At 35.9% G+C, this 24,123-nt stretch overlaps 1 protein-coding gene across 1 annotated transcript in view; it reads left to right on the top strand.

Moving 5' to 3' along the window:
• CCDC146 (coiled-coil domain containing 146) overlaps window positions 1-24,123 on the top strand; it is a 65,156-nt gene that overhangs the window by 20,495 nt on the left and 20,538 nt on the right. Inside the window, exons 3-7 of the mRNA XM_057364482.1 lie at window positions 10,900-10,982; window positions 14,411-14,614; window positions 22,348-22,405; window positions 22,938-23,111; window positions 23,710-23,783. Coding sequence (XP_057220465.1) covers window positions 10,900-10,982; window positions 14,411-14,614; window positions 22,348-22,405; window positions 22,938-23,111; window positions 23,710-23,783 — 593 coding nt within the window. The remainder of the gene's footprint in view (window positions 1-10,899; window positions 10,983-14,410; window positions 14,615-22,347; window positions 22,406-22,937; window positions 23,112-23,709; window positions 23,784-24,123) is intronic.

Raw genomic sequence — 24,123 nt, 5'->3', positions numbered from 1 at the left:
ATCACAGCAATAGCTTTACCAACAGTCAATCCYCTTTTTCATAAAACTCGTGTTTTAWCTTAATAGATAWATTTATRTAAATTATTTAAAATCCAAAACATGTTGATACACACATATAATTTTGGTCTCAAACATTTTTCAGTATAAAGTCACAAACTCAGGAGAATGAACAGCACTTTCTTCTTACTATTTCACCTAGCTCACCTTAAAATAGTTATCTGGAATATTCATAATTTGTATGGTACATCACAGCTAAAATTCACTGTTATCTGATTTGAGGTACTTCTTATTGAGCCTTTTAAAGTGAAGTGAACTTAAGACACTTCCCCCTTTGGTGCATGGGATCTTGCCTGTTAGTCTGTACAGTARACCCAAAGCAARTCCTGATGTTCTGAATAATGCCCCAGATTCTAARTCTRAAGCAAGGCAGAGACTTAGGGAAGGAACTCTCATTAGTTAGAGGTATTGCTCTTTTTATTGTGGCTTATGTCAACTTTCAAAGTTAATCATGCACTTTACATGACTGATCTCAATAAATGAAACACTTCTTCAGGTGACAAATGCCTGTACTCCCTCATTTTCATTGTACAGCTGCCTTTGCCATTGTCACATGGTGCCTATGCAGTTTTAATGATCTATGTCATTTTCCTCGTGCCTCAAAACAAGGCTACAAGGATATGTCTTTATGCAGCCATAGATCAGTCAAGAGTCAAATAACTTGCATGAATAAAAGGTATTTATACCAGTTCTTGTTTAATTAGTCCAATCTGAACMATTTATTTCCCTAAACTCTATTTGAAATTACTCATAACACAGATTAAACATTAAGCAGACGTTAGTCACACATATTATCCACAAGTTCATGATCTCTGTAACGTTACTCGCTTTTATACACACCATATGCTTCTATAAATAGTACAGGAGGGAAGCTTGGTAAAAAAACCTACTGCAACAATTTCTTCTGATTCCTGCATAGCACAAAAGTTTGGGCATTTTCTTGGGAGATGGGCTTTGAATGTRCCTTTCCCATATTCTAAATGTACATCCCAGAATTTGCCATGGTGCTTTCAGATATGTGGCAAAATTCTATTTCTCTGTTTCAGATTATGGTAGTTCCCTAGCAATGAGGTGAAAGGCACCCCCTCACTCTGATGTAAGATACTGACACCACTTTGGATTTGTTAAAAATGCATCAAAACTGAAATTTGTGTAAAAGGTAAAAYGTATTATTTTAATTTGCAAGTAAAATTTTTTAATTTGATTCTGAATTTGATTAACAGGATGCTAATTTTTCATTATATCAGTCTAAAAYCAGGTATTTACATAACCTTGTTTTCATGTATGGCTGCTACTGTCACCAGCCTCTTTTGGGTGGCTTTAGAAATAGAGTAGAATCCTTAAGTCCTTGTTGTTTGGAGGCATATTCCCCCCACACTGTTGTTTGTTCAGTTTGCAATTAACYCTGCTATCTGCTTTGTGACTTTGAACTGGACAAACTGTTCTGTATCTGTAAAATGAATAATAATTATCCTTGATTCACCACATTCTATGATTTGCCTTGAAATATTTAAATGTATAACAAATATTGTTTTAATTTATGATTGCGTTGCTTCATTGAAAGCCTAAACTATCTCTAGAATTTTGTAACGTCTAAAATAGCACAAATTTTTGCTTAATGCTGAACGTAAAAAAAAATTCAGAGAGTAAGGTGAGGTATTTTCAAATATCTCTGTCCTGAGAGATCCATTCCTTGGTCCCTTATATATCTTCCTTTTGGGATATTTGCTGCCTCCTTTGGATGAGACTTTTGATCTTGAGTTGCTCTATTATCCTCCTGATTTCATTATTGGTCTGATGTTSTGCTGCTAAGCTGTCAGTAGTCTGCTCAGAGTCCAAAAGATCCATTTCTCCACCAGTCTGTATGTTTCTCCTATCTGGAGCACTCTTATAATTGAGTACTGGCCTTCCTTTTCTGTCAGGGAATGTCCATTCCCAATAATTTGTCACATCTCTCTTCAGGAACCCACAGTACTATGACACAGCCTTTTTAACTTTTCATGTCTGTTATCCTCCTTGGAATAAATGAAACAAACATTCAAATCTGAGAAAAACATTCATTTTTCAGCAGTCTTTGCCTTTAGAAAGGACACTGAGTAGTCTTCAGCTGTGAAATGCTGATGCAGCRTAACTAATGGCAGAAATATTGGACCAGTCTAAACTGAGACCTGCAGTTTGCCTATAAACAAAGCTTCTTCCCAGATGGGGCTTCTCTAGATCTTMAGTGTTCTGCATAATATTTAAAACTTTAGATTAGTTAAGTAATCACAAAATGCAAAAGCCAATCTTTTTCAAATATGAAAGGATCTAACTGAATAACAGCTGATGACTGTGAGACTTTTCTGCCTGGGTCTTTGCTTTTTATTTAAAGGTCATTTTCTTGTTACTTTTCATGTTTTTTTAGTCTACTTTTTAGGAATCTATTTTTCCTCCTGTCGACTGAAGAGTAATTTTCCTAAAGATAAAGAAAATAACTGACAGCTCATGATACTCTTAAATTCTGCTGAAGATTTTAGTTCTGTTCACAAAACGACCCAGTGATTACAAGATTAAAAAAGTGATATATTTTGTTTTATCAGACTTGTCTGAGGATTGTTTTTCCAGAGTTTATCAAAACCAGCATGAACTATTTCCCATGAATTTTTAGAGTACAGTTGTGGGGTTTTCTTCTAGCAGATAATGGAATGTAGGTCAAATAGAAAACAACAAAGTTATGACTGTAGGCAGATGTTAATTTAACTAGTGACTATGGCAATTTAAAGCACAACAGCTTGGCATCTGTTAATTTTTGGCTTTGCTGGGAGACAACATCGTCTGCAGAAAAATTGCTGCAAAATATGCTGCTTTGTCTAAGCAGATCAAATGATAGGTATGAACAAACCTGAAGAACATTGGGGCTCATTCATACAAACCATTTTGGTGATAAGAGTTGGAATGTGTTAAGATTCAAATGCTGCAGAAATATTTTTGATGTCTTTTGTAGACTTCAGTGATTCTGTGATATATTTTGGSTGCAAAAGAGAATGAAAAGTAATTAGATTMGTTTTTTGGTTTTCCCACTATGTGGAATATATACCAAAATTCCATACTAGAAAAAAWTCTGATTTAGAATTCTTTCTGATTAATTAAATTGTTTTCTTTTTTAATTCAGTGGTCATTCTTCATGCAAGCAGTCTTTATGTCATCCACTGGATTGTGTGATAGCTATTCAACCTTGTCACATGTCTATGAGAGCACATCAGAGCACAAAAGGAAAGGCAGTTCTATTCCTTTTGATATTAATTGTTAGTATTTTTATTCAGATACACATTAGGTAGAACTAGTGGCTGCATGACTTTCTTACCTGCTTAAATTGTTCATTGCTTTATTTATAAATTCTGGCAACAAGAAGAAAGGCAGCATCAATATAGAGCATGTAAGTMGTAGATATGATATTCGTATCAACAATTGTAATATATAAAATTCATGTGGTCAAAGAAAATCTCTCCTTCGGTTAAAGTGAGGACCATATTTGTAAAGAAGGAGATCCACAAAACTACATTCTTATTAATTCTATTTCTCCCATGAYATCTGATCTGCCTGCTCCAAATCCACAGTTTACTGCTGAATATTTTCTKTGTCTGTAGCCATCGAAGATGCTCTAGTTGGCTCAATATATGAAGACAAAACATCAGATGCATTTTCAAAATATTGATATACTGAATACAAAGACCTCTCCCTGCTATGTCTTTTCAAAAAAATTCCTTTTTRATTCCTTCAAACCTGCTCCAATAAAAGCAGCAAGTGTAAGACTGTGCTGGTTGTTTACTATCCTGCTCTCAAGCCAAACAGCAGGAAAGCTGTGTCCTTTCCTGAAATGCCTGTCTTATCAGTTTCCTAAGCCCTCCTTTCTGAGCCATGCGAGACTCAATTGGCCACCAGTATTTTTTCACCCAATGTACCATCTTGATTGTGGCTCATGTTTACATTTCCTGTGTAGGAATTGCATTTTCCCATGAACTGGGGGAAAAAACTACTGTTATGAACAATGCCTTGGGAAAGAATTTGTAATATTATTTTTCCTAGTCATTATTTGTTAGTTTTAGAAGGCTTTTCAGCAGTTTATTTTTCATTAAAGGATGCCTGGTTCATCCATCTGTAATTAAAAAAGTGAAACTGTACAAGTTCAATATAAGGCAGTACAGTGGTGTATCTACCGTAAGGGTWTTTATGAATTTTGTGTGTGCCTTTACCCCCACCTGACTGCATTTGTCTAACCCATAACCTCATGGCTTCCAGTATTGTTGTTTATCAGATAAACTAAATGTTCCACAAACTCAGAGACAAATGTTTTTCTACTCGAAAAACTAATAAATAGGCCTTTTCTATTGACTTCCCATAYTTATTCTAAAAAGTCTACTTCCTGTAGTAAATGTATGTAGCTCCTGATGAGAGGGAGGTATTTACACCTTATTTTTAAACTACAATTACAATATTAATTTTAACASCTCACTGCATTTTGCTTTACTTTTACCCTCATAACCTTGCTCTAGAATAATGACTTAAGCAAGGTGTATCATTCCCTAATGTCTGCASTATAGCTAATTCTATGTGTAATTTCAATGTTTCCCAATCTCCAAAATGGAAGGCAGAATTGCATACTAGTAACTGCAATTTATTGTGTAACTAAATATTTACAGTCTTGAGTTAGTGATTTTTATCTTCCTGTTTTAAAATACTTAGAAATRTGCACTGAAGCCTGAAATATTTTTKAGTAGAAAAATTATAAKTTTGGTAGTGTCAGTCTTCTGTAACTCTCTGAATATTTGAGGTATGTTGAAAAATACATAATGACTGAATAAAAAGTGTAAATATTATATTTTCTGGGCATATAGAAATTGTGTTGTAACACTTTACATTAAAATCACWGTTTAGGTCATCTAAACATCTGGTGTTTGGGCTGAGCTAGGCAGTCATCTTTGGCTCTTGCTATAGTCAAAAGCAACCATTCTTAGTCCTTACTAAGAATGTTTCTTATTTCTAATAAATGCTGGAAAGCAATCTGAAATAATTTAATTAGGTAAATTTTATTATTTAAAATAATTAGTATCTTAAATATACTTACTTAAATATTAGTCTTTATTCTGGTGTTTGTTTTTGCATTCCTTATACTTRATAAAGGCAAGGTATTTCAGTCTTTAATTGTAAAATTTGGGAAAAATACGCATGTGAGACAGAGTAAGGTAGCCAGTATTCAGACTCAATGTACCTCAGGACAAGTCAGTTTCATCTTTTGGGTAAAAAAAGATCTCAGATCTCTCATCAGAGAGAGCTGATGGTGCATCATCAGAATATGGGGACTATCTTATAATGGGTGCAAGATATATTCAACCACTGTATCATTCAGTCACCGCTTTTGCAAAATTTGACAGGAGAGGACCTCAGGTGACTTGGCCTAACTTGGAAGCTATCCCTGCTTTGAACAGGAGRTTGGACKAAATTGCATCCAGAGGTTCCTTCCTGCCCTAACTTTTCTTACTTTATTTCTTTCTTGAATTACATGGCATTTATTTTTTGCTTCACATTATGTTGTAGTAGCAATTATGTAAGCATAGCATTCTGGAAAATTAAGTGCATGCTTTAAGCCCTCTAAGCAAATAGTGAAGATGGTAAAAATGATCCTATGTATTGAAATTGCCACAGAAGTCCTGTTAAATTCTCTGGCATCAGGACTGGTAATTTTTGAAGCAGTTTTCTTGTGTTGTGTTTTGGCTTTTTTAAAGATTGCCACAGAGATTATAAAAACATCCTTTTAATTATTTTTCTTTCTTTTTTGGATGCTCCATCTCAAAGTAGCCAGGACATGATCCTCAGAATTAGTGAGATGTCATAGTTTTGACCTTGCTCTGAGCAATGAGGACTCAGAGCWAAGAGGACTCTTCAGTTTCTATACTCCATTATCATGAGTCCAAGATTTTGCCTAGATAATTCAGAGATATCAGGCACGAGCAAGCCAAACACCAGCAGATATCTCTAGCCCTGGGATTCTGTGGAGATGGGTATTCAGCAATATGGATAGAAATGCAAGTGTCATAGCAGGGGTTCAGTGTGCTTGTACCAGTTGCCCCCCTGTGATGTTGAAATAACCCCTGAGAAGGTGACGTTGTCTTCTGCCCGGAATAAGGAATGCCTGAACTGTGTGCTAAATGTTCAAACTATGTAGGTTCATGAGGATTTTGACAGGGAATGCAGAGATCTCTGTTCAAAGAAGAGCACTTATCCTTTCTCTTCCCTGAATGCTTAARCTTTAAMATATTATCTGAAAGAGGTAAGAAAAGCTCTTCAAATAGGACAGGAAGAAAATTCCAAACCTGACATAGCAGACTGGCCACAAGATCCATATGCCAAATGGCTAATACTATATTGAAAAACCTGAATGTGTACAAACTATAAAACATACTAATCCTTGGACATTTTTCTCTAGTTTACTATTTGGAGGCAAAAGAGTTGTTTGATGAAACCTTTCAGATCTTTGAAAAAGCAAATGAATATAAAATGTTGGACATTTTATGTGTTAAAATAACATTAGGCATAGTCACAATGTCTTGTTCCAAAACCTACAACTTAGAATGAAGAAGGGGAAAGTGTTATTATTCCAGTTGAGCTTAGAATACATTTTAGTTGTTTTGCAGTAACTGCAAACATAATTAGAAACACGTGTTAGCTGCATCATTTCTCTGAAATGCAGAGATCCTAGGCACTATTGAAATTGAGTCTTTCCTAAGAAGCCTCAAGTGCTTCTCTTTAATAATGATTATGAATAATTGATGTTAACCTGTAATTTCTTGGTAGTGGCTTTTTTATCTTCTATGCTTMTTTTGTGTGCTTTTTTATCAAAAGACTGTGAAGAGTTAGACCAACATTTAGATTGCATCATCTATTTAAGTTTAAAATTTGGCTGAATTTTATTCATTTCTGGAGTGTCACAAAAGAACTATTAAAACCCTTGAATTTTAAAAGGAGAGATGTTACTAGAATTCTTATTTATATCACATTTGAGTTRCAGAAACCTTATTTTGGAATTTCAGTTGAGTTCTGTGATGTATTGCTTTGAGCTGACTGTCAGAAAGAATTGAATATAACCTGGTAAAATGGAGAATGCCCAGTGCACTTAATGCAGGAATGAGGAAGTATTGTTAAAGTTAGGAGCAGATTTCACTARTTTTGCTCACATGGATGAATACCTCATTTATCAGGTGGGTCTTCTCCCTGTGGTTTTAACTCCCGTTCATGGTCTGACATGTTCTCTTTCTTGCAAACATCTATATACACCCACCTTGGAGAAAATACTGTGGTYTTAGATCCAGGGACTAGTGTGCCTGAAGTCAAGCTGGAAGGATATAAAAGAGGTCCCTCTAATAGTRTGTAACCTCATATAGTGCTCACTTTTCCTTGGAATTTTCTTCAGTAGATCTCAAAGACAGGTCTTTTCCCCAATGATGGGGAATCATTGGTAGCAAGGGAATRTGAACTTATTACCGATGTATGTAGAGAGAGAAGTTCCTCAGATCTATTGAACAGCTATTTGAGCATAAGTATGATCAGTTTTTCTCATGGAATATTTACAGGATTCCTGCTCAGAGCCAGAAAATCTACCTTTTCCTGCTAGAAAAATATTAAGGATATGTCCTTCCTTTTAACCTTTTCAGCAAAAATTTCTTCCACATTTTTTTGCAAAAGGACAGGATTATCCAGCACTTTACTTYGTGGGACTTTTCACTGACTGAAAGAAACAAATTTATTTTGGAATTTGGGTTAGGATTTGATTTTGTTTTGTTTTGTTTTTCTAGTAGAAAAGCCAGATTTCAAATTTTGAAGCAATAAAAAAAAGTAACAAAGCTAGAAAATTACACTCATGTTAATCAGTTTAAGATGAGGATAAAGTAAAAGAAAGAGAAGATTTTTTAATAGGATAAAATAAACATAATAGATACTTTAAATTAAAAGGAAAASATTCAAGTAAATGCAGTAATAAGACACATACTTCCATATTTTCAATGTAATTACATTTATGGGAATATGGGGAAACCGAAAGCAGAAAGTTGCCAGGCAAACATCTGTTAAAAGACAAATCTTCGTCCAACTTTCCAGTAATTCTGCATTTARATAACGGAAATTTATTCTGGTTTGTCCAGATTATCTATCAATGTTGAGTGTGTTTGAAAATGTATGGAGTCCCAGTTCATCCTGTAATGAGAAAGAAAATCTGAGGAAAGCAACAWATAAGTTAAGTACAACTGATTTGGAATGGTACTGCAAGACTCAACCAGTTACAAATATTTTTCCAACTGTATTCCAGATTTGAGAGATCCGGTGTAATAAAATTACCTCAGCTCTTTGCAGGGCTTTATGGTTATCACAGGACTGAAAAAAAGTCACCCTCAGTTGCCATTTACAAACCCTTTTCTTTCTCACTACTCCATCTTCTCATTCTCTATACTTTTCAGTGTAGCAACGTAATTAGTTACAGTGAAGAGGCCTACATTTACTTAAACCAACACTATGAGAGCTTCCGAGCAATAATATGAACTCTGAGTGCATAATTACTGCTGATTATTTTATCATTAATGTGGGACAGGCCACTTTGAAAGAATTTCATATCTGTATATTGGGGGCATAATCTCTTGTCTGGTTTTATTACTACAATTAATACATTTTTTCTGGAGTAGGATCACATGTTTTCACCCTTCTTCCACAAACTATTTCTTCCCCTCAAACAGTTGCCTCTTGCCCTTCTATCCTCCCAATAATCTTGGAGAAAACAGTATACCAGGCTTTATTTACAAATCCTGGGACCAGGTTATCCCAGTGGTGTCTCTCTGATGGCTCTCTCAAYAATGCTGTGGTAATAGGAACTATCTGGTGATGAAACTTTCCACATAACTCTCACTGCCTTTGACGTGCTGGCATGCCATCCATGCAGTCTATCTTGTGTAGTCCTCAATGCTACAAGTCTGCATATTGTGTGGGACAAATCTTACTGAAATAGAGTTCTTAGCTCTGAACTGAACTGAGAAATTAGGTGTCAAACCTRTAAAAAGTTTATGGACATAAAGAAGAAGACACAACCTCCGAGACAAGTAAGTGTATTTCTGTGGAAACATTGTCAAACATGGCATAGATCTGAAGTGACAACCTAAGCAATAAAAAAAATTGCAACTCACAGGTACAGATCAGAGGAGCATGGAGAAAGATACCTTAATGAGGTACCACCCAAATAGGACAGCTATATCTGCATATGAGGCTAAGAAAATGGGTTGAGAAAGRAAAATATTTTCTTTTTCACAGAAGAGCTAGTTAGTATTTTGAACTTAAGTGAACATATCTTCAATCATAGAGAATGCCAAAATAAATATTTGAGAGCTGCTTATCTTTAATCTCATGCAAACAAATCAAAGGCAGACCTTCTTTTCTTTTGTCCAGGTCTCAGGATGCAAAGATTGTCTTTGCTACCATGAAATATTTTGAAACAGATCTTCAAAAATACTTAAGCAGTTATCAAGAAAATWTATACCTCCTTTGGCATATTAACTTGTCTTCCACTTTTTGACCATAGGATTACTTCTAGATGGTTTCTTCTGAATATTCTGAAGGTTGAATTAAAAATTCCAGGATGTTCTTGTGTGTGAAAATCATTGTAGCAATTTCACTTCTTACTTCAGAAGCTCTGCATAATTCACATTTCTTGGCAGGGTCCCATAGAAGTTGCAAGATTTGACTTTCAGCCCCATAAGGTTAGCYATGGACTTTTACAGAGCTGGATCAGCTTGCACTTTTTAATTGGATTTAACCTGGTTCTCCTCACTTGTGACCAAAGGAGGGAAAGAAAGGTTTCCTAAAGAAATATTACACAGAACAGTGAGGCCAGCAGGACCAGGGCAGTGATTGCCTGCACTCAGCAGTGAAGCCACACCTCAAATTCCATGTTCAGTTTTGGGCCCCTCRCTACAAGAAAGACATTGAGATGCTGCAGTGTGTCCAGAGAAGGGCAACAGAGCTGGGGAAGGGTCTGGAGCACAGGTCTGATGAGGAGCARCTGAGGGAGCTGGGGGTGTTCAGCCTGGAGAAAAGGAGGCTCAGGGTAGAAATTACTGTTCCCTACAGCTGTCTGAAAGGAGGTTGTAGCCAAGTGAARGTCAGTGTCATCTCCCAGGTAACAAGTGGTAGGGCAGAAGGAAATGGCCTCAAGTTGCACCAGGATGGTCYAGATTGGATATTAGAAAAAAAATCTTCACTAAAAGCATGGTCAAGTGTTGGAACAGGYTGCTCAAGGAAGAGTTTGGGTTACTATCCCTGGAGGTGTTTTAAAGACCTGTTTGCTCTTTGTGTTCGCTGAAGACCAGCACAGGCATGTATGGTAATGTGTTCTGTTACCTGGGGATAATACAGTTTTAGCCCAGCTCCTTTTTTTACAACCCTACTGCCTTTGCAGACTCATAAATCCTCAGTTTTGCCTGTGCAGGCTGGTGGATTTATACCAAAACGGAACAAATTTAGCAATGTGGAAAAGAGGTTATATAGAGGCTGAGTTCAAAGTCAAGATTTCAGAAAAGAAATAGTACACTGCAGGTAGCACTGTAGCTGCGACAGACACATTCTTTATGTTTTTATATTTATGCTTTGAATTGTAACATAAACAAKCTTTTTTTTGTCTGTGTATTTGATATGGTTGTGTATTTAATTTGTTATGTTACCAAAGTCTGYATAAACTGAAAGGCTGCCAATTACAGTTATAAAAAGTTGCAGCAGAGTGAAAATATTAGTGCTTAGGCAATTTCATAACTGTCTGTTTGCCTTCCATAGCTATTTTCTGCTGGACAAATCACAGACACCAGAGTAGCTGAGCTGAAGGAACAGTACACCCTGCTGCATAAGGCTGTGATAAGGTATAATATTCCTTTTTAGACTTTCAGTAGCCAAAGCATTACATATTTTAAATCATCTTCTGCTCATTCTGAAGCCTATTTATCATTTAAGACTTTCGTACTGTGATAGTTCATAAGGAAGGAGCAAGAATGCAAAGTTGAAAATCAGTATTATACAACAGGAACTTTCAAGGTTATTTGTGGTTTAGCCAGTTTTAATTTGAAAACAGTCTTTAATTGGAAAAATGCAAACATATTTCTACATATTTCATGTATTAAACAGTGTTTTTTTGTATGGAACGTTTATTTATCTAAAGGCAATCCCTTTGTTCCCTTGTGTGTATAGCAAGTGGAATATGGTCTGAGTGTAAATAAGATCCAGCTGTCTTTTCTGTCACACTCAAAACTAGCCTTAACAATGTGCACCAAAAGCATGAAAATATTAGATGGTAGATTAGAGCTCTAATTCTTTCCATCATTCTCACAGGAGTGTGAAATRGCCATACTTCTGTAAGAAAGTGGATCAGAGAGAATCATGTCACATCCTTTATTAGATGTACTCGTGTCAAAGCAAAATGCTCATGTGTGAACAAGCACTAATTCCCACAGATTAATTTCTCCTACCACTAAAAAAAAGCAAGGAAAGTCAATTACATAAAATCAATGATTGCCAGTATTTTTTAAGGATCAGTCATCAAAAGTGGAATTCACTTGCCCTTATGTTAGCATCAGTAGACATGCTCATCTGAATGAGGTACCAAGGGTCCTTAACAGTCAATCAAAAGAAATAGGGACCACACACTTCCTCCTTACACAGACATCTGCAAGCATCTGGTTTTCTTCATCAGCTATAAAGATGCACTGCACTGCACACTGCACTTCCCTGGTGGGAAGTGCAGTGTGTGTGTATATTATCTTCCTGCAATGAACCATTCACAGAATCAATGTCACTTTTTAATTGTTAGTTCTTCACCCTAACATGTGCAGTACAGTTCTGTGAATCAAGAACTTATTTTTTCACCTACAGTTGAATTTTGCTTGCAGTTCAGTTCTATCTTTTCCTAATTAATGTCCTTCTGTCCAAGTGTTGTTGCAATGCCATGTTTAAAMAAATGATTGCAACTGATCTCTCTGATATACAATACAAATTTGTATTATTTTTGTCAACTATGAGAATGCTATTATTCTGTGTGCAGGTGGTTTCTGAGGCTGTTGCCAGTGTACACACACCTMTAAGTGTATTGTGCAGTCCACTGTTTAGTGGCAAAAAGTCCTTTAGGTCTTGCTTTCTGTTTTGCACAATTTGGTGTTCTGAAAAGCTGAAATATGTCMGACCTGCCAGATAACATCTTTTATAATTTTCTTCAAAGTGTYGTGTGCTTTTGAATATGTGTTTGCTGAGAACAGGCTGTCATCCCATTGTGGTGCTGTCTCATTCACCCACCTTGCAGCAAGGCTGCTTCTGAAATTGGAGTATCTGAGCTCCTTTTAATCACTCAATTATGTGGCCTAGTTGTAGGTTTTTATTTATATTATCTCAGTGTAGGAACCTAGTATGAACACTCTAGTATGAATAACTCAGATTGGAAGATACTCAGATAATAATGAAGATGCATTGGCAGATTGGGAATCTTATCTTCTTAAGCCTCTRCTAAATTACTAATTATTTCACAAATTCAAAACCTGCCACATCAGACAGCACAAAYCTACTTTTGCAGTCATGTGATTCTATATGTATACATTGTGTAGGTGTGCAGTTATTTGTTTGTTGTCTTCAATTAAATTTAAGTCAACACATGAAAAAAATACTATTGACATCTGTAGGGAGCAAAATCTAGATTCAACACCCAATTCTTGTTTCTATTTTTCCTTTTTTTTACATTATCTTGAGAAAAGTCAATCCTAAGAATTCTGTTTTTATGGATTCACTTATGTGTTTATGGAACTGTATGTGAAATGTTTGTGTTATGAAAGAATTGTGTTTGAAATCATGTGTATTACTACAACCAACTGTATTTTCTCCTACAGTTCCATACATTCTGTTAGAGATTTAAAAAAGATTTAAATAGAAGTTAGAATCCAGTGTCAATAAGTCAGTTTATTTTTCCCTTCATATATTTGTGTAAATACATCACACATGAAATTATTTGTTCGTGATGAAGGCCCACTCTGTTTTCTGTTGAAGTCTGTGGTTTTCTTATTTTCTAGTTTAGAAAAAGGAAGTGGTTACCTAGGGAGAAATGCTGTATGAATCAAAACTTTTTCTGACATATTAGTTCAACTATGTTTGTGCAGAATAGCCAGTTTTATATATTGTATTTTTATCATCATTTTACCATCTCAACTCTATTCTGTATTATGTGATACATAATTTTGTTTTTCTAAGACATAAATGGCAAATTTGAGCCAAAATTTATTTCTAGAGTTTCTCAGTATGGGAAATTCCAAGTTCCTCTGTTTAAAAAAAATAAATTGCACTATGTTTTTAATTAATAAAAGGCAAGTGATAGAGTTTTTTATTCTTCTATATAATTTGTTACTTATTTTAGTATACCATAATATAAAAGTTATAATGAAGTAATATTGAGAATGCATACACAATGATTTCTWTAGCATAAAGCATAGGTTTATGTGTGGTGCATTGTATATGCATACAGAATTTTCATACTGTAGTTCCCTTAAAGAGTTTTCCATAATAATCAATGTATTTTACTAACAGCCTTTAGGATTTTTTTCAGCTATCACCACATAGGTTCTTAAATATGAGTACCAGTCTCCTGACACTGCCAGGAGCTAGTTTGTTATTTCYGTGGAGCTAGTCTTGGGTGATATAAGTCAGATCAGATCACTGATCATTGATCTACAGGCTTCCACAGATGTCCAAAAATGTATTTTSAGTTATTTCAGATCCTGGTAGCACTACAGCAGTAGCAAGATGTAACTCATTACTGGATAAATGTCCTGGTATTTATTAAGAACTTAGATTTGTCATATGGGTCAGACTGGGCCTTGTCCTGGTGAATACTTTGCTATTGTAGGTCCCCACACTGAATCAGATGTAGGCTTTGGCACTTAGGATAAATTGGATTCCCTGTCTCTTCATTTGTGTCTAGGAACTGTTAGACAGATAAATTAGACTAACAGTCTATCATCTGGTTAAAATTAGATGAGTTGAATCTCACTCCAAGTGTAGGTATGCACAAAAAAACCCCTCTGAGACCAGATTCCACTGCTCTCATGGCATCAAAGGATGATTCAAGTTTGAACAGAACTCAGGAAGTCCAACCTCCTGCCCAAGGCAGGGTCAGCTAGGAGGTCAGACAAGATTATTCAGATCTTAATTCCATCTCATCTTGAAAACCTTGAATGAAATATTATAGTTATGTAAAGAAGAATAAACACAAACTTTTGCTTCTCACTGAAATTCTARATTTGTCTATTTAATATAGTTTACAGGAATCTGAGACCCGGCTGTTGCAGGAAGCTGAACGCCTGAGAGCAGAACTGGAACGACGTGAACAGGAAGAAGCAGAACAGTTCCCCGAAGGAACCTCCAGCGAAAGTTACCAAATAAGGAAACARCTTCTCAGCTGCCGAAGTGAATACAATGCTATTAGAGGAAGAGTGTATGAAAATCGGGTGAAGGTGGAATGGTAGGTGAAAGTGGTCAAATGCTGCTAATTTTATGATCGTTAATGTAGAAAGGTGATAACATGGAATAAAATCCAATCTCCTTTATATCTTACATGGACAGATTTCTTGATGGCTGTTGTTAAACAAATTGCTACAAACTTTCCCCAGTAACAGCAACATTTCAGTGACAAATAAATTTACCATGTGTGAGATTTGTRGATAGTTTTAAATTTAGAACATGGCATGGTGTCCTTTGAAATGCTGTTTAAAATTTATTACATTGCACGAATAATATTTAGGTAGACAAAGTTCACATGAACAATTCTAATCTAGGACACCTTCAATACAAATGTTTAAAGTCTCAGAGACCTGTTGGCTTGGATTTTATGGACCAATGTCATAAAYAGACCCAATGCTATTTTTAACATTGGTAGCACAGTATATTAAAGTTTTTCTATTCAGGTATTCAGAGTGGGAGAAGTACTTGTATATTCCAGTGTCAGAAAAATGATAAATTTGCTGTGAAATAAGTGAAATCTTAACATTTCTATATAAGGGAAACACTCCAGAATAAGCTTGGTATTGTATACATTTCAATTATCTGCATACTTCATAGTAAAATTACAAACTATTGCATTTGTGAAAATATGTGCTGAACTCAGATTGGCAGATGAACTCAGATTGGCAGATGAACTCAGATTTTTATTTTGGGGGGGCTTGTTATTTTTTACCCATCTTTGATCCAGCCATAATGTCATTGGTGTGTGTGTGTATAAATACAAACATGCAATGTCAGCATCTCAGCAGTTAAGATTATAATTCTGCAAGAAAAACAGGAACACACTACACACTGCATGGAGCAGATTTTTCTGGCAATTCTTTCTTGATTTTTTTTTTTTGTTGTTTTTTGGAGCCAAATGTTTGCTCTAAGAGGAAAAGAAACTTGAGCAAACTGGGAGTGGGAAAGAAACATGGGAAGCATCTGGAAAAAATTATTTGCTATGAGATAACTAAGAGACATGAAATTTCCTGAAATAATTATTAAACACAGAATTTATTGCWATTTCCAAGCAGTTCAGAAATGAGGTCTTCAAAAGTATCATGCTTTTTAACCATTTGTCCTCATATCTAATGAACATTTTTCACTGATTTTGCATCACTTTTTCAAAAATTTATGAGGATTAGTATGTTTAGGGAATCATATTTTCCCATTCTCTATTTTCTACCTCTAGTCAAAAGAAGAATTCTMTTCTATACAAAATGCAGTTTTAGGCATTATTTCAATTACCCTTGCACATTTACTGGATTGATTTTTATATATGAACTGAGTATCTTGCAGATTAAAAATCCAYTTTTTGGGTCGGTCATACTATAAAAAGGGTTCTTTTACTGTAATAAGAAACTTATGTATTGCCTGGGCTCAAACCCAGCTGTATAGTCTGAACAGAGGTCCATGAGGTGCATTATTTAATGGAGAMCAAAAGTGCAGCCCCAGCCACTTGTGATGTGGGGATTTCATGAGCCAAATACAGTCCTCTGTATTTGGGAATCCTCACTTGACCTCTATTCCTTTGAACTTCTCCCGTCTCCTCCAGAACAAACTTCTGACATTGCAACATGCTGGGTGATGAGTTCCACAGATTAACTACGTAAGAACTGACACCTYCTTGCTTTTTTTAACCTGACTCCTACAGCTTCATTCGGTGTCCTGTGGTTCTTCTCTTGGATAGGACAATGTGCATCTGATCCTGTCTTCATTTTCACTGCTGCAGGATGGTTTGATAGGTCTCTTTTGTAGAACCCCTTCCCCCTTTAATTTGTTGGTTTTTCAAACTGGAGAGATTGCTTAGTTCTTCCTTGTCTGGAATCTGTTTTGTGCCTGTTGTTAGCATCGGATCTTATGTGCGTTGTGGTTGGGGAGTTAAAAGGATGTGCCTTGGTTATGTGTGAATTGCTTATTGGGAGAGAAATTCCAGAAATAYTTGAGAAATTATAGGGCTTTTGATTTGAAATAATGTAGAATGAATGAGTACAGTATGTGTGAGGAGTGGGTGAGTGAATGTAGCGGGGAAATGAGAAATGGACTATGAAGAAAAACAGATAATGGGTGTRAGTACATATTTGTAAAGAAGGGATGGGTTTGATGCCTGTGAAAGACAGTGAAAATGAATATCTGAAATAGAGTTGTGAGAAGAAGATGATCTAACAGTAACACTGATGTACAATGAAGATCTATATGCCTGCTGCTTTTATCCARAGATTAAAGCAACATTTTCTGAAATTATCTGTGTGCACGCACAGTGTCASAGAGGAGAAGGGAAGCTACATCAAAGGTATTAGAAGTTTACTGATAGGTCACTGCTTGGTTTCCTTAATTTCYCAGGATAAAAAGTCATGGTCCAGCCTCTCTTGGCCCTTGATCTCTCTGGAACAGAGTTTCCCTTGTTGTCCAACTGTGTTAATACAGTCCCAGCTGTGCTTGGCACTTACAAGTAAATTTCTCTTTGGGAATTATGACTAATGGCTGTTCAGTCTGAAAACAAGCATGTTGTTTATTTACTTTTGTATGTATAGCAGGCAGGGAACATGGACAGTTCCATGAAAGGTTTTGAAAGGTTTATMTATGTCTATTACCTACTGTTTTGTCATTTTTTAGAATGTCTGCTCAGACCTACTGCTGGAYGGAAAGTGAGAAATCTAATCTTATTTCCCTGGTTCTGTAACCCCTTTTTTCTCTGAAGCATCCCTCTTATCTCTGATGCCTTTGTTTCCTGCCTCAATTCACTTCCTCTGATAGCTAAGAGTACTTAGCACCTTTTTGCACTCAAATTCACATCAGGCAACAATGAAGGCTCTCTCTTGAGGAGTCATATGGATATGCCATAATATCAGCAAAAGTCTTGAGGTTTCCTAATATTCCATTCTCTTCTATCCCTTTTAAATTTCCTATTTGTTTGTTTTTGTAAACACTTTTTCTCTTAGACCTGTCCTAACAGCTGAAGGTAATATTTTATCTTCTGTTTTAATTCTTTATTGTTCCAGTGAATAGTCAACATTCCCTGAATAAATTTAAATTGCTTTCAACATTRTAGTATTGTCAGGTTTTCAGGAATTGTGTGACATTTTTAATAGCTWGAATAGGTACATGAGGTATTCAGAAGCATCTCTGAATACTTCTGACCTTTCAGCAGACAGGGAAGTCACCCTGAGGGTGACTGCAAGGCTGGAGTGTGTTCCCACTGTAGGCATGTGCCTCCTCTTCCAGTTTGTGGCCTGTTCTGCCATATGGATGYACTGGGCTCATTGTTAGTGTGTCTGCCCAAGAGCTCAGCACAGTGGGAGAGCAAGGGTTGGAAGATTTTACTGAGCTTATAAGGCTTGGGCCACTATCCCAAAGTCAGAGCTGACTCTGGGAGTATTCTTCCTCTCAATAATTAGTTGGCAAGGGTAATAAAGTAAAAGGAAAAAGKGATCTACACTTAGTTCTGCTAAAATTGCATTCAGAGATGTAAAATTTCTTCATGCAATTGATAAGAAGCCTCAGGAAGTAAGAATATAGACCAAAAAAAGCAAATTAGGAGAACAAGAAGGAAAGAATCAGTGTGATCAGCAAGGATTTGTTCTGGTTTGAGGAGACATTTCATTTTAACGTTCATGTGATTCTTGGAGTTCTGGTTTGTGAGACAAAATAAAGAAGAGCTGCTTTTCTTTATTATACAATGGTATCAACAATAGTTTATTGTTGAGATATAATAGATATTAAATCTATCATCTAAAGAATACGTTCAAAAGTAAGCAATTAACTTGTACTAAATTTACCTATAACAACACCTTTTGAGACTGAAGTTGCCTGATGCTTGAAAACAATTTTATTTTAAAGCCTAGGTCCAATCTCCATCTCTCTTAGCTATTTSTGCAGGTAACAAAATGGCTCTTTASTGAAGTCCTCTGTGAATTGCATGCAAGTCAAGATTGAAGAACTCTTTTGATACTTGTAATAATTTCTGTATGTCACTCAATAATTAAAAAGTGAAAAGTKAAGCCTGTGTCCATAGCTTCTCTAGCAAAGAATTGCAGCCCTTAAGTAAAATAAATTGAGTCACAGCTGAAGTTGTTATCAGCTGGTCTTGTGATTGCATTTTCTGGTACCTACAAACTAATTATAGCTCAGAGCCTTACAGGAAGCTCATGCCGGCAGCTTGTCAGCTGTGATAACATTTACCTGTAGTCACTGGATTTTAGTTGTGAGGTGCTGAGCACCTTCTTTGGATTTCCAAGCAAYAAGACCGAGTAAAGGAAGGAGTGAAGGAGGTCATTTTCTTGTATGATGGGACTTTTCGATGATAACAGCTTTGTGATTACTTTGTGAGCTGAGGAAGTGAAATGGRCCTTTGTTGACAACTCCCACTACATTTCTTAATCTCTCCATCTTAATATTATTTTTTTATTTCTGTGTCAACTTGCAGCTGTAAACATCTCTCAGGGAAAAATCTGGAATGTRTTTTTATTAATGGCCCAGTTTTCCAGCTGCCCTTTTTTGACTCATTACACCTGCATCCGTGATGGCTTTTCATATACAGTACTGTTATTAGGCTTCATGAAAATATGAACGCCAATGTTAGAAACATTTGCACACATGAATGCTTTAACTTAAGGGTTTTATCTTCTTTTCATTTTGTGTATCATTAGAGGTATAATAATAATAATAATAATTAAATCCACATGATGTTGAAAAATACATGCATCAAAGAAGAGCTATAAAATAATGGGAAATTCAAATGCTAATGCCAGTTGCAGCTGTTTTTTTGCTGTTGTGATTGATGACCAAGTAAAACAGTCATGAGGCTGATATCTATATATCACAGATGAAAAGATTCAAATGCTAAATGGAAAGACCAGAATTGCTTTGTTTATCTTACATTAAGCTTCTGTGTTCATCTATGAAATCAGACACTAAATTTAAATTCTTTGAAAAATCTTATTTGATTCCTAAATGTGTGTTAATCATTCTGCCTCCCCTTTAGAGTAGACAGAGAGAAATATATTATCTTCAACTTATGTCACCCTAAAACCGTCACCTGTGATATCACATGACCTGCCCTTTGTAGGTCCCAGTTTTTATCCCTGACAGTAAAGCATGTTAATGTAGGGCTGCCTGTCTGACTTCCAGGTATGGGCAGCTGGATCAAACTCATTGCTCAAAACGGAGAGATTTAACTTCTTTCTTTTTACCCATTTCTTTTCTTTTCACACTTCCACTGGCTTTTGTGTGGAAATAGTTGGTCTGCCAGTTATTWAGGTAACTTGTTTCTCACCATTCACTGTTGCCTTTGTTTATGTCACAGAAAATGAGGTGTTCAAATCATTTTACTTTTGGTGGATGGAAAAGTCTTTGTTGTGAAACTGGAAGGGTTCCATAGGAATCTGTCCTCATGAGTGAGGAATGTGACAAAATGAAAACAGTGTCAACTTTGCTCTCACTCCTGATCTTTGGTATTGCTCTTTTGATCGTCCAGCGTGATATGAAAGAGGGCACAGCACGGACTGACCACAAGCCATGCAGTACCTCTTTAATCATTTTGCACAGGACTTATTWAATAATATTTTGTGGCAGTCAAAGTATTATGGGCATTTGTGCAAAGTAGACACTCATTATCCTTAGTGTGGTTATGCCAGTCCCTAGGAGTTCAACTAGGAGTACTTCTAAAATGTGTTTGGAATATTATTTTTGAATTTTGGATTTTTTTTTAAATTAATTTTATCAATTTGGGGGGAAGATTGATTTAAATTCAACTTTTTTCMTTAAAAGATTTTGTTTTGCAAACTTGTTCACTCTGTGAGTGTTCAAACATAGGCATTCAAATAAGTTTTTAGACTTTACTAGTCCCTCCAGAGGCATACTTTTACTCTGCCCATACAAATATCATACATGTTGTATATCAACAGCATCTACTTTGTGTTTATTTTCTCTTTGCTCTTCATCTGAACCAGAGCTGCTTCTTCATGGGGGGAGTGTTGTTTTGTTTTGTTTTGTTTATATTGCAACACCACCAACCCAGTTCTCTTTTTTTCACTGTTTCCTTTCCGTAACTGGAAATGTGTTGTCTGAGACTTCCAGGTATAAGTTTCACTCCTTTTATTGGAGAATTCAAATATTAGAAAGATGAGGGTGGGAGTGGTGGAATGGGGGAGGGAACCTTAAATCAACACTGCTAAAGGGGTGAGTATAAGGTCCTAGGGATGGTCTTCCATGAGGCTGGCTGCTGGGAGACTTCTCTCCCTTCCCATGACCACACACTTTCTGAAACCTGAACCATCACCACCATGCAAAGTCTTACGCTGCTGCTGGAAGGTTTCAGAAGAAAAAAAAAAGAAATAGCAATCAGCTAGCTGTATCTTTGCTGTTTCAGCCCCCTTATGAGGTAACTGTAATAGCTGCTTTGAGGTGTGGGGCTGCCCAGGAGTCCCTTGCTGTAGTTTATAGCTCCAAGTGCCACAACTATTGTATGGAAGTTTGTCCTGTTCTCTTAATGACTCCCTAATTTAAAGAATTATTTATTCCACCAGACTGCCCTGAGTCTCAACAAAACTCGACCAGCACATCCTCCCGCTGCTGTTATAAACAAATATTTAAGCACTGAAGCTGATTCTTTAAGCTGCAATTTTWACTCCTTTATAGCTTGAGACTCTATAATGTCATTGTAGGTACTAATAACATTGCAAGAAACTGCCTCCTTGTTCCCAGTGAATGGCACAGGGACTCAGTTAAGTTCAGTTTGGCTGTGCTGGCAGACAGATTGTTGGAGCCCATTTACCTACTCTAGGTACAGACCAGCCCCAAACATGCCCTGGGGATGTAGAGATAAACCTTCAGTACAGATAACTGTTTTGTATTTGACAGTATTTACCTACCTGCCACCAAGRAGCTCCCTATTGTAAACCCAACAAGCTTGTTGGTTGAGCTCTCTTTTTATAATCATTCCTTCAYCTTTCTCATGGCTGTGTTACTGAACACTTACAAGATCTAAGAGCTTTCCTATTTTTCCTTTTCCTCCTTCTTCACTTATTTAACATCTGTCCCTATTGTTGCCTGAAATTAAATTACAATTTAGTGTTGGCTRTAGATTAAGATCACCTATTCAATTAAGTTTTCTACCATACCCCTTTGACTTAGCTTATAACCCCTGCCACTTTTCAGGATTTTTTTTCCAGGATCCAGTCCAGATTTGAGGAGCTTCACTTACAGTTGTCTGAAGAGTAAATGTGTATGTGAAAACATTCAAAGGAAGAAGAAGGTTTCTCATAGCAACTGCACTTTCTTTGATATGTGATGTCTTTGTGGCYGTTTATTACCCACCTCCTCTTTCCTTTTGTCACCCTTCCATGTTAACATTTTGTTTTCTGAGGTTGGRAGGAAATGTGGGGGTAGGGTGCCACTAGTAAAAGGCAAGGGTAAGTGAGGCAGCAATGCACCCCTGCAGGTGGTGGTCAGACTAAGGGAAATCARGCTCAAATATTTGGATGTGTGCACCATAGAAAAAAGGATGTGTGCACCTCTRTATATATATACCCAGTCTTTCAGGACCCCTAGTTACCAGTAAGCAAACTTCCTTTAAATCTGAGCACCTTTCATGATAATTCACTATGAATTTTAGTATAACACAGGATAGGCTTTCATATTTCCTTACCATTTATACCAAGTAATGATTATTATATTATAATACATTTAGCTCTGCTTTGATTTTTACTGTAGTTTGCGAGAAGAAAAAGGTCTTCTGGAAAATGAATATGAAAGAGCTCTAAAAGAAGAGGTAAATACAAAACATGAGAAAAGCAATATTTTATGTTCTGTTAGCTAACATATAAAAYATCACTGAATTTTTTTTCACAGTGTATTTCTAGAGTTTATTTAAAATAGAATACATAGAAAAATAGATTTTTAAAAGAAGAAGATTTTATAGGCTATATTATATCATTCAATTTTGATAACTCTTGGGTAAGTAATAAATAACTGATTCAGAAAAAAATCTGGATTTTTTGTTTACTTAAGAACGTATTTACTATATTCAGCAAATAGATACTACATTTAAAGATAGCTGCAGATTTTTGGTTCTAGGATGTGAACATGAAAAATACATTTGCAGTCATAAATTCTGAGGAATATATGTGGCTTTGTTGGAAATAAAATTCTGTTAGTATTGATGGAAGGAACACACATCTGGTAAAAAAAAATCCATTCCGTATCTTGCCACTAAACATCATCTTTCAATGTGAGTCTGTATTATCAGAAGCCTGCAAATGTAAGAGGGAAAATACAATTAATCTGRTCTTTTACTTTTAAAGGAAAATGATGCAATTAAACAGTTGAAAGAAAGTTGTGATGAGCTCAGTGAAGAAGTGATCCAGAGGAAAGCAGAAATTGATTCAATAAAAGAAGCTATTTCATCCAAGGAAAAGCTTATATTGACAGATGAGGAAGAAATGGAAAAGCTTCAGGAGATGCAGACTTATTTAAAAGTAACACAAAATTAATTGTGCCTATGTATCTAAGTGTGTGTGTGTGTGTGTGTGTATATATGGATACATGTTTTGTCCAAAGGAGCAGTGAGACTTTGGGATGTTGATTGTCATTCCAAATTCATTATGTCATTACATTAAATTTTAGACCATTTTTCAACAGGCATGAAATATGCTGCTGTGCCATATCCTTATTACTCCTTTAGGAAATAATAATGGTCACGGTTTTGATTAAAAAGTTGTTTCTATGAAGACATCTTAGCTGTGTTGTGTTATTGTAAGTAGCTCAGATTTCAGCTAATACAGATTTTTGCTGACAATTAAAAACATACCTGGGTCTACTTCTGTCCATARTATAAATAGGACAATAAGATGGATTAATAATATTCAAGCAGAGTTTTTATCTTGGAGGCATACTAAAATCATAAATRTGAATGTTTTGTTTCAAAAGTAGCAGCTACAATTCCCTGGGACAAACTCAAGTAATTAAAAAATATGTTTCCTAATGATTTTCACAGCAATTCTAAGTCAATATTACTTCTATGAATATGCATCAGCTTTTGAGGCTATTAATCACATSTTTCTGTTTTGTCACTAGGCTGAGCTAGTTAGGATCCTTGGTGTTCCAAAGCAACTTGCAAAAGAAACTGAGAAGTTGAGTCAGAAAAAAATGTATGTTTTTAATAAATAATTCTATATGCATGAGTATACATATATATGTATGTACGAGTTCTTCTCATCCCTTGGTTACAGAAATGATTGAGGATAGTTGTTGATTAAAATTAGGGTCAACATTTAAACTGACACTTCCACAGCTGACAGTGTGGCTTGAGCTACAAAGCCAGTTTCCCTTGGTCCTGTATCAGTTTTTGAATCACAGGTGCCTTGCTATAAGGTCCTGACATGAATTGCATCTCTAGTACTTCATTGGGGAAATKTAAGCCAGCTAGCAGCCTTTTATTTCTCTCTCTTGTGTAGCTGGGGTTTTTCTTCTCTGAAGAAGCATGTGCTG

The sequence above is a fragment of the Malurus melanocephalus genome, unplaced genomic scaffold (genome assembly GCF_030028575.1).
Source record: "Malurus melanocephalus ecotype Western Australia unplaced genomic scaffold, MMel_1.1 scaffold_39, whole genome shotgun sequence".
Lineage (NCBI taxonomy): Eukaryota > Metazoa > Chordata > Aves > Passeriformes > Maluridae > Malurus > Malurus melanocephalus.
This window is presented reverse-complemented; position numbering and strand designations above follow the sequence as displayed.